At 39.5% G+C, this 10,663-nt stretch overlaps 1 protein-coding gene across 2 annotated transcripts in view; it reads right to left on the bottom strand.

The window, feature by feature from the left end:
• Nucleotides 1–536: 536 nt before the first annotated feature.
• The window catches only part of zfyve16 (zinc finger, FYVE domain containing 16), a 40,317-nt gene continuing 30,190 nt past the window's right edge, over nucleotides 537–10,663 (bottom strand). The window contains exons 10-18 of one of the 2 annotated variants that reach the window (XM_085360047.1): nucleotides 10,390–10,614; nucleotides 9,898–9,980; nucleotides 9,440–9,544; nucleotides 7,717–7,867; nucleotides 7,519–7,599; nucleotides 7,269–7,431; nucleotides 7,017–7,122; nucleotides 6,702–6,878; nucleotides 537–1,560 (exon numbers count right to left, since the gene is read on the bottom strand). In XM_085360047.1, the coding sequence (XP_085216173.1) occupies nucleotides 1,384–1,560; nucleotides 6,702–6,878; nucleotides 7,017–7,122; nucleotides 7,269–7,431; nucleotides 7,519–7,599; nucleotides 7,717–7,867; nucleotides 9,440–9,544; nucleotides 9,898–9,980; nucleotides 10,390–10,614 (1,268 nt within the window). In that variant the 3' untranslated portion in view covers nucleotides 537–1,383. Of the gene's footprint in view, nucleotides 1,561–2,485; nucleotides 2,695–6,701; nucleotides 6,879–7,016; nucleotides 7,123–7,268; nucleotides 7,432–7,518; nucleotides 7,600–7,716; nucleotides 7,868–9,439; nucleotides 9,545–9,897; nucleotides 9,981–10,389; nucleotides 10,615–10,663 lie in introns of those variants that run through there. The other variant, XM_085360048.1, reaches the window with a different exon arrangement.

Below are 10,663 nucleotides of genomic sequence, written 5' to 3'. Positions count from 1 at the left end.
CTTGTTAGGTTGTTGTGCATCAACGATTAGTTGTTGTGTAACACTTAACTGACAATAAATAAAGCAGAACAAGTAACAAAGCATGACAGGTCTAGATGTCAATTAAACCAGTGATTCTGTCACACAAAATGAACACACTTAAGCATTATGTAAAAACTCAATAATTGTTAACAGTTAACAATTATATGTCAATTATATTTGCCATATAATTTAACATATAAATTATATGTCAAATATAATTTAAATGAAAAACAAATAAATAAATGAAAAAAGGGGAGAGTCGTGAGAGTACCAGAGTGTTTTAGTAGGCAGCTGGGAAATAATTGGGAGTTGTTTTTAACATAAAGCTAAAATTAGCATCACTGGTCCATGCCATGCTGGTTGGGAGATTGTTGCTGCAAACGGGGCAGGGAGCAGCAGTGGATGTGTGTGCACCAAGAGACCTGCATAGCAGTTACATTGTGAGTGGAAGAGAGCTGAAGCCTCTGCTATCCAACTGTTACTTGTTGCAGAAAGCAGACTCAATTGAGGGGAAAAAAAAAAAAAAAAAAAAAACAGACCCTGAGCAATTTCCGATTGTTAATCCTCCCTGTAGATAGACCTTGTTGATCAAACACTCTACTTTTCTTAGCTTGAGTTGAGTTAAACCGGGAGAAACTCTGGGCACGTGGATAGGTGTCCTTTAGAGCAGTGCACTGTAATGAAGTTTGGTTTAGTTTTTATAAATTATCATTAAAAGGCAAACTTGGAATTTCAATCAAATATCATTTATCAGCCCAGCCCCAGGACATAGTTACAAAAAGGTTTCCTGCAGAAGGCCCATTGTTTTCTTGTGCAGTATCATCACAACCATCATGTCAAATGAGAGCATAGTACCTTGAGAGAAAGTGAGCCCTGTGATGTCTGCATTTAGAACAAGTCAACTATGTATGTCAAGTAGCTCTATAGTAGCACCTGATCACATGTCTACGCTCATTAATGTCCCTACTTTTAATGTAAAAATAATGAGAGCCATTTCCATAGTGTCTGTAGGAAACATTCACTGAGGTACTCCACACTGACGGAGGCCAGCAGGGAGTCTGGAAGGCAGAGCAGAGGAAAGCGCTTTGAATAGTTTGGTTGCTTTTGGTCATGTTGTCATATTTCTTGTTTAGTGTTTGGCTTCTTGTATTAAAGCAGCTTTGGTGAACATGAAACACTCAAAAGTACAATGGCTTCTTAACAGAAGACCATCATCCAATCATTGATCCCTCTAAATCACAAACCTCAGGGTGGAAATGTTTTTCTTCCTGTGTGGGTGGCTGCTGCTCCAGCTGGGAACAAGCATCCTGCCTGAAGCTGCAGCTATGTTTTTGTTTTTTTGCCTCCAAAACTTTGAGTGTGTCATGGTCTACATGCACATTCAATGGCATGTGTGATATAGAACATGAACTCCATGTCCATGGCAGTCTGTGGCACACTTGCACTCTCCCCATGGATGACAGGGATTAGAGCGCTGTCCATCTCATTCATGTAGCGCTGTGGGAGAAGACTGCCTTTGGAGCCAGCCTGGTACTCCACCTGAGAAAAAACAGTAAAGAAATATTCAAAAGGCTTTAAGTGCTAAACACAATAAAATAGGGCTGTCACAATACCAGATGTTCACTTCACAATTACTGTGGTCAAAAAACTTCCCAAAACCTATTAGGGGTGCAACGATACACAAAATGCACGGTTCGGTTCGATACTTTTTTCGAAACAAAAAAATGTTCATGCTTTTTTAATTTGTCATTTATTAAAATTATAAATATCTATTTTATCTCAAAAGTACAGTTTTTAAATTTAATGCTGCTGAAACAACGAAATAATAATAAAAAAATTAATCTATCTGATCGAGAAATCACTCATCTTTGGAAAAGAGTTTATTACAGAGAAATGGCTCTTTCCAAAATGAAAGCTATACTATACGCTTCTTCTGGGCTATATTCTCAGCAGCATATTAAACATATCAGGTCCTCATAAGGAGAATCATGTGCTAACGACTGTCTAAATGACTCGGGTAAAGTTTGTAGCATGCATGCTTCCATGCTTGTTGTTTTTGTCTGCTTCCACTTGTCTTTGCACTAGGATGCTGTCGGAGTAAATGTGCAAATTCGTTGTGTTCCCACTAGTGCTTTCAGGTTAATCTCGTTGAAATGACCTTAACGCCGCAACACGGCAAATCTCCGTTAACGAGCTACCCCTGATCGCCCCGTGCATGGGGCTAGACGGCCAACACGTTAACGAGCTAACTGCGCTAACACACTAGTTCCACCAATGTAATTGAGCATTGCGTGGCACATCCAACATACTGTTTTACTTTAGTCCATGACGCGCTTACCTTCAGGGTCATATGTCACATGAAAACCAAAATAATTCCAAACGCCAGATCTGAATGAGGGTGGGGGAGGTTCAATTTGCCATGTTGAATTCAATTCAATTCAATTTTATTTATATAGCGCCAAATCACAACAAAAGTCGCCTCAAGGCGCTTCATAGATACAGAGAAAAACCCAACAATCATATGACCCCCTATGAGCAAGCACTTTGGCGACAGTGGGAAGGAAAAACTCCCTTTTAACGGGAAGAAACCTCCGGCAGAACCAGGCTCAGGGAGGGGCGGCCATCTGCTGCGACCGGTTGGGGTGAGAGAAGGAAGACAGGATAAAAGACATGCTGTGGAAGAGAGACAGAGGTTAATAACAGATATGATTCAATGCAGAGAGGTCTATTAATACATAGTGAGTGAGAAAGGTGACTGGAAAGGAAAAACTCAATGCATCATGGGAATCCCCGGCAGCCTAAGTCTATTGCAGCATAACTAAGGGAGGATTCAGGATCACCTGGTCCAGCCCTAACTATATGCTTTAGCAAAATGAAAGTTTTAAGCCTAATCTTGAAAGTAGAGATAGTGTCTGTCTCCCGAATCCAAACTGGAAGCTGGTTCCACAGAAGAGGGGCCTGAAAACTGAAGGCTCTCCCTCCCATTCTACTTTTAAATACTCTAGGAACAACAAGTAGGCCTGCAGAGCGAGAGCGAAGTGCTCTAATAGGGTGATATGGTACTACAAGGTCATTAAGATAAGATGGGGCCTGATTATTTAAGACCTTGTATGTGAGGAGCAGGATTTTGAATTCAATTCTGGATTTAACAGGAAGCCAATGAAGGGAAGCCAAAACAGGAGAAATATGCTCTCTCTTTCTAGTCCCTGTCAGTACTCTTGCTGCAGCATTTTGGATTAGTTGAAGGCTTTTCAGCGAGTTTTTTGGACATCCTGATAATAATGAGTTACAGTAGTCCAGCCTGGAAGTAATAAATGCATGAACTAGTTTTTCAGCGTCACTCTGAGACAGGATATTTCTAATTTTAGAGATGTTGCGCAAATGGAAGAAAGCAGTCTTACATATTTGTTTAATATGTGCGTTGAAGGACATGTCCTGGTCAAAAATGACTCCAAGGTTCCTCACAGTGTTACTGGAGGCCAAGGTAATGCCATCCAGAGTAAGAATCTGGTTAGATACCATATTTCTAAGATTTTCAGGGCCGAGTACAATAACCTCAGTTTTATCTGAATTAAGAAGCAGAAAGTTAGCGGCCATCCAGGTCTTTATGTCTTTAAGACATTCCTGCAGTCTAACTAATTGGTGTGTGCTATCTGGCTTCATGGACAGATAGAGCTGGGTGTCATCGGCATAACAGTGAAAATGTATGCTATGTCTTCTAATGATGCTGCCTAAGGGAAGCATGTATAAAGTAAACAGAATTGGTCCTAGTACTGAACCCTGTGGAACTCCATAATTAACCTCAGTGTGTGAAGAGGACTCTCCATTTACATGCACAAATTGGAGTCTATTAGATAGATATGATACAAACCACTGCAGTGCAGTACCTGTAATACCTACAGCATGTTCTAATCGCTCTAATAGGATATTATGGTCGACAGTATCGAACGCTGCACTGAGGTCTAGCAGGACAAGCACAGAAATGAGTCCACTGTCAGAGGCCATAAGAAGATCATTTGTAACCTTCACTAAAGCTGTTTCTGTGCTGTGATGAGCTCTGAAACCTGACTGAAACTCTTCAAATAAACCATTCCTCTGCAGATGATCTGTTAGCTGTTTGACAACTACTCTTTCAAGGATTTTTGATATGAAAGGAAGGTTGGAGATTGGCCTATAATTAGCTAAGACTGCTGGGTCTAGAGATGGCTTTTTGAGTAAAGGTTTAACTACAGCCAGCTTGAAGGCCTGTGGTACATAGCCGATTATTAGAGATAGGTTGATCATATTTAAGATCGAAGAATTAATTAATGGCAGGACTTCTTTGAGCAGTTTTGTAGGAATGGGGTCTAAAAGACACGTTGAAGGTTTGGAGGAAGTAATTATTGAAGTTAACTCAGAAAGATCAATTGGAGAAAAAGAGTCTAACTTAACATCAATGGTACTAAGAGTAGCTGTAGATAATATTACATCTGTGGGATGATTACTGGTAATTTTTTCTCTAATGATAAAAATTTTATTTGTGAAGAAGTTCATGAAGTCATTACTAGTTAACGTTAAAGGGATGGTTGGCTCAAAAGAGCTCTGACTTTTTGTCAGCCTGGCTACAGTGCTGAAGAGAAACCTGGGGTTGTTCTTATTTTCTTCAATCAGTGATGAATAGTAAGATGTTCTGGCTTTGCGGAGGGCTTTCTTATAAAGCAGCAAACTTTTTCTCCAGGCTAAATGATGATCCTCTAAATTTGTGACACGCCATTTCCTCTCCAGATTACGAGTCATCTGCTTTAGGCTACGTGTTTGAGAATTATACCACGGAGTCAGGTACTTCTGATTAGAGACCTTAGTTTTCACAGGAGCTACAGTATCCAGAGTCGTACGTAGTGAGGAGGTGAAATTATTAACAAGATAATCGACCTCTGTTGGGGTAGCGTTCAGATAGCTGCTCTGCTCTGTGTTGGTACAGGGCATTGAAGATGATAACAGTGGGTGGATTATATTCTTAAACTTAGTTACAGCGCTTTCAGAAAGACATCTACTTTGATAAAGTCTACGCTGTGTAATCAATTATTGTAAATGTAAATGTTATCAGGAAATGATCAGACAGGAGAGGGTTTTTAGGAAACACTGTTAAATGTTCAGTTTCTATGCCATATGTTAAAACAAGATCTAGAGTGTGATTAAAGTGGTGGGTGGGTTCTTTTACATTTTGAGAGAAGCCAATTGAGTCTAATAACAGATTAAATGCCATGTTGAGGCTGTCATTTTTAGCATCTACATGGATGTTAAAATCACCCACAATAATTATTTTATCTGAGCTCAGAACTAAATTAGATATAAAGTCTGAGAAATCAGACAGAAACTCTGTGTAAGGCCCAGGTGGACGATAGATGATAACAAGTAAGACTGGTTTCTGAGTTTCACAGCTGGGGTGGAGAATGTTAAGCATCAGGCTTTCAAATGAATTAAAAGTCTGTCTTGGTCTTTCATTGATTAACAGGCTGGTGTGAAAAATTGCTGCCACACCGCCCCCTCGGCCTGTGCTTCGAGGTTTCTGGTAGTTAGAATGACTCGGGGGTGTTGATTCATTTAAACTAACATAATCATCCTGCTGCAACCAGGTTTCTGTAAGGCAGAGTAAATCAATTTGTTGATCAATTATTAAGTCATGTACTAACAGAGACTTGGAGGAGAGAGACCTAATATTTAATAATCCACATTTCACTGTTTTACTCTTTGGTTCAGATGTGGATACTTTATTGTTCTTTCTTTGTAATTGTTTATGTTTAAGTTGTTTGTTGCTGGTTTTTAGTTAGTTTTTTGTCTGTTTGGGAGCTGACACAGTCTCTATGGAGATGGGTTTTTGGGGGGGTAGCAGGAGGAGAGAACCAGAGCTTGCAACCAGAGCTTAACTTCTTTCTCTGGTGGTGGTCAGAGGGCCCGGTGGCGCCAGTGTCCGGCAGCCTCGCCTCTGTCAGTGCGCCCCAGGGTGGCTGTGGCTACAATGTAGCTTGCCATCACCAGTGTGTGAATGTGTGCGTGAATGGGTGGATGACTGGATATGTAAAGCGCTTTGGGGTCCTTAGGGACTAGTAAAGCGCTATATAAATACAGGCCATTTACCATTTCTCGCTAGCTTGCCCTGCGCTCTTCCTTCTGAAGATGCTCTCTGCGTTGAGCGCTCAGTGGCTCTGCGCTCGACAGTGCAGCCTAGGCGGAGTAGTCGAACGCAGATTCACTGAGCACTCAACACAGACACCATTGTCAGAAGGAAAGTTGATAAAATAAATTACAAATTTTGTATTGTTCAATACATATGCGTACCGAACCGAAAGCACTGTATCGAACGGTTCAATATCGATACGAATATCGTTGCACCCCTAATACATATACACACACACACACACACACACACACACACACACACACACACACACACACACACACACACACACACACACACACACACACATGGTTAAACTCAAAACACAAGCATATGAAGGTGGTGAGAAAGTCTGTAACCATAACTGACCATTAGAGTGGTGATACTAGTGTGTGATTTTTAAATACAGTCAGTCATCATTAATACATCACTATTGTTGCATCTGCATTTTCAAATACCTTGTAAGACCACTCTGCGTCTTAAAAAGGTTTTACAATATTAACCTGAATCACTGCTTGTTTACCATGTCAGCCTGTGTCGAGACACACAGTGAGAGTGAGTTGATTCCGCTGGAAGTGAGAACGGCGAGGTGAGGAGTGAGAGCACTGCAGGTTGCCAACGCTATTTCCTTCTGAAAAACACTGCAGGACGATAAGACAGATGCCAGGTTGCAGTCTGGAGACTTCAGCTGGTAGAATACCTGAACAGAAATACAGTTCAGGTCATGCACACATCACAACTTTTAGATGGCTTTAGAACTCAGAATGGAAACCTCATTCAGTTCACAGAAGGTGTCAGATAGGAGCAAACAATTTGATGTGAAAAAAGGAAAATTTACCTCAGTGCATGTAATCAGCCGATTGTCTGATTCAAACTCAGTGTCTTGTTGCATCCTCACACTACACACTCCATCTAGGGATCTTCCATCAACTCCACTAGTTTTGCTGCAGGAATACAAATTCACAGGGTCACAGTAGAAAGTACTGTTTTCCCAGAGATTTAAACTGCATCGTGTTTTAGTTAAAATATGATCAAATACTGGCATTGGCAAACACATACACACATGGAGTAAATCATTGCGTGCAGTTACCCTGTGTTGACAGGTGGATTCCACTCCACCCAGCGGACAGTCACATTCTCTCTGACCTGCTCATCATTAATCTTGCCACAGGGTATGTGGAAGTTTGTCTGCTCCCTGAGGGCAGAGCGAAGAGATTCCATGGTCTCTGGAGGGATTTGCACCATCAACCCATCTGGTAAAAACAAAACAATTGACTAGTCTGGCCCAGCAATAACAGAATGGACATAAGTATTTCAGAGCCAACAACCAGTCACAGTACCTTCTACAATGCTGGACTTCGCAATGAAACCTGAGGAGGCTTTAAGTGCTCCATTGAACACCACAAAACTGGCCCCAGTGACTGTAACAAAACACAAACCCCCAGAAGTTCATATATGCATGGTACAACAAAATGCTTGCCTCTAATGTTTTATTTTTCAAAAATAGAGGAGTATGGAGCATTTCTAAAGACACTCACCTGTCCGAGACTTCCCAGGCATGCTGTTGGCCTGGGTTTGGTAATTTCCCTCCTCATTCTGGTAACAGACCAGGTGAGAGTCGGCCTCCGAGCTGAATCTTGCTCCAATGCTGATGACATGTTCATTGGATGCATTTATCACCTTCTGCACCTGAAAAATACAGAAAAATATACATTTCTGTACAACACTGCTGTGTGCCAACTTTTGCTTTATTTACTTATTATTTTTACATACATACATTGTTTGATTTTGGCCTAAGTAAGTAAGTAAGTAAGTAAAATTTTATTTATATAGCACATTTCTAGATAGAGATCACAAAGTGCTTTACAAGATATAACAGATTAAAAAGACAAAATACAAACAAAGTTAGCAAAAAGCAATTTTAAAAAGATGTGTTTTTAGCTGTTTTTTAAAAGTAATCAATGAATCAGCGGATCGTAAGTCCTGAGGAAGGGAATTCCACAGTCTGGCGGCCACAGTAGCAAAAGCTCTATCACCCCTAGTTTTCAATCTCGTATACTGAATGACAAGTAGGCCCTGACTACTCGACCTCAGAGACCTACTAAGGGCATAGGGCTGTAAAAGTTCAATAATATATGGTGGTGCTTGATGTTGAAGAGCCTTAAAAGTTAAAACCAAAATCTTAAAATGGACTCTAAATTCGACAGGAAGCCAATGTAACTGCATAAGCAACGGTGTTATATGTGAATATTTAGAAGCTTTCGTCAAAAGTCTTGCTGCAGCATTCTGAACGATCTGCAGACGCTCCAAAGAACCTTTGTTTAGACAAGTAAACAGGGAATTGCAATAGTCCAGTCGTGAAGAGATAAAAGCATGAATAACAATCTCCAGTTCGGTATAGGATATTATAGAGCTCAATTTAGAAATATTTCTTAAATGATAAAAGCAAGACCAAACAAGAGATTTAACATGACTATCTAACGTAAGAGCAGGATCAAGGATAATCCCCAAGTTCCTGACAGATGGTTTTACAAACGTTGAAAGAGGACCAAGAGCATTTATTATACTGGGTATATGTCTATCTGGGGCGCATAAGAGGACTTCGGTTTTATGTTGTAAAGAGAATTTTAAAACGACAAGGGAATCATTTTCTGGTTGTTCATTCAAGACAGATCTTACTACACATTCTTTAATAGATAATTTATCAAGGGTTTATTAGGGTTTTTTTTCTCTAAATGCTACCTCTATATTCAGCCTCCAAAACGTATTTTTATTTGCCAATGATGGCCCTAAAACACCACGATACAACTATATGAAACTAAGTAGCTTTGACTTGTTTGTACAAGACAATTTCTCAACATGTGGCAGGACAATTTACGAAAGAAAGTAAAGAAAAACATATTGTACTGATCATTCAACTGATTTAATCTACTTTGTACCCTTTTCAGTTATCCTTTGAAGGGAGTTAGAGGACGACCACAAAAACCTAATTTCTAAACCAATATGTTTCTAGAAGTTACAGAAATTTTGGGGGTTGTTTGTAGTTTGATTACCAAAAAATTAACCCAAAGCACTTGTAAATAAAGAAGTCAACATCTACTGAAACCAAGTACATGAAGCTTGGGCACTAAAACACCTGAGAAGTTATTCTTTTTTTAGTTGCAACTGTGACAAATGACATATTCAAGCATTATCAATGTTTATCTAAATCCTAACCAGAATCTGAACAAGTTTATTTTACAAAATTAAAGGAACTCTTACCTCACTGAAGCTACTTTTGGGAATATCAATGTAGCTGTGGCCCATCTCCATGTGGATCCTCAGGCCCTCCACCACTGACAGGCTATACTGGTAGTTCCTTAGATCCTGGATGAGAACAGTTTATAGAATCTGAACTCATCAAAGTGTTCTAATCAATTTTTTTCAAGTCTGCCAATAATCAGCATCAAAAAAGTGTCTATGACTGTTGTCCTAATAACATTTATGTTCAAAAACCTTTCACCAAAAGCCCAGTATAAAACAAATTAATTTTAAACTGTCAATCATCAAAATCAAAAACTACTCTGCCAGACACCCATGAAATCTGCATTACTTAAAATGTGGCTTGAGTGGAGTTAAGAATTATGTGTAGTTTTAGCTCTAACAAAATTTTGCCAAGCTTCTCAATTATAAATAAATCTTATTTTCTTTATTGTAAAATCTTATTTTGCACTACTTACAGCCAATAAATTCATAATGGTGTGTCCTGTCTCTCGATACACTGACTGCCGAAAACGGATACTTATCAGTGTGGTGGGATACGCTGAAAAACAAAAACATATGTAAATAAACCATAAAAGCACAATATGTATCACTTGTCCCTGTGTCTTTCTCCTAGAACAGCCTATATGCTTACAGACAGTAATTTACAATGGTTTAGTAATTTAACTTGTAGAGGGGTTTACCTTACGATATAAAATGTGTTAGTGTGACTGCTTTTGGTAAAATAAGCTCTTTACAAATGAGAAGGTGGAACTGGGGTATTTTTATTTACTCAGCAAACTGCTGAAACTAATCATTTTAACAATAATAATAATAATAAACTAATAACCATAAGGTTTCAGAAGAGCAGGTTTTTTTTTTTTCATTTTCAACAAATCAAAGTTTAAGATTACTATGTTTTAATATGAAATAACACTCAGTGTTGTCATGAGCAACAAAGATTTACATACAGTTGTATTCAGCTCCAAGACGCAAAAGCAGTCTCAGTGGAAAGACTTTGGCCCAGGGCACCTCCAGTTTCTGAATGAGCAGGCCAAACAAGAATGGCTGTGAAGGGAGAGTGAGGCCGTCTAGAGACTGGCAGGTGGGAGAGAAGAATACCATCCCAGCATGATCCTTACTGCCCAAGAAACTACTTGTAAAAGTCACATTATCCAGCTCCTCCACAAACCTCCCTGTAACACAAGATAATGATTATGTTATCCTTTATAAGCTAAAGGTGTA

This window comes from Diplotaxodon limnothrissa, linkage group LG7, assembly GCF_057381915.1.
Source record: "Diplotaxodon limnothrissa isolate DT_005_m linkage group LG7, D_limnothrissa_male_GT1.1, whole genome shotgun sequence".
NCBI classification, from domain to species: Eukaryota; Metazoa; Chordata; class Actinopteri; order Cichliformes; family Cichlidae; genus Diplotaxodon; species Diplotaxodon limnothrissa.
The sequence above is the reverse complement of the archived record's forward strand: the minus strand, read 5'-3'. Positions and strand labels throughout refer to the sequence as shown.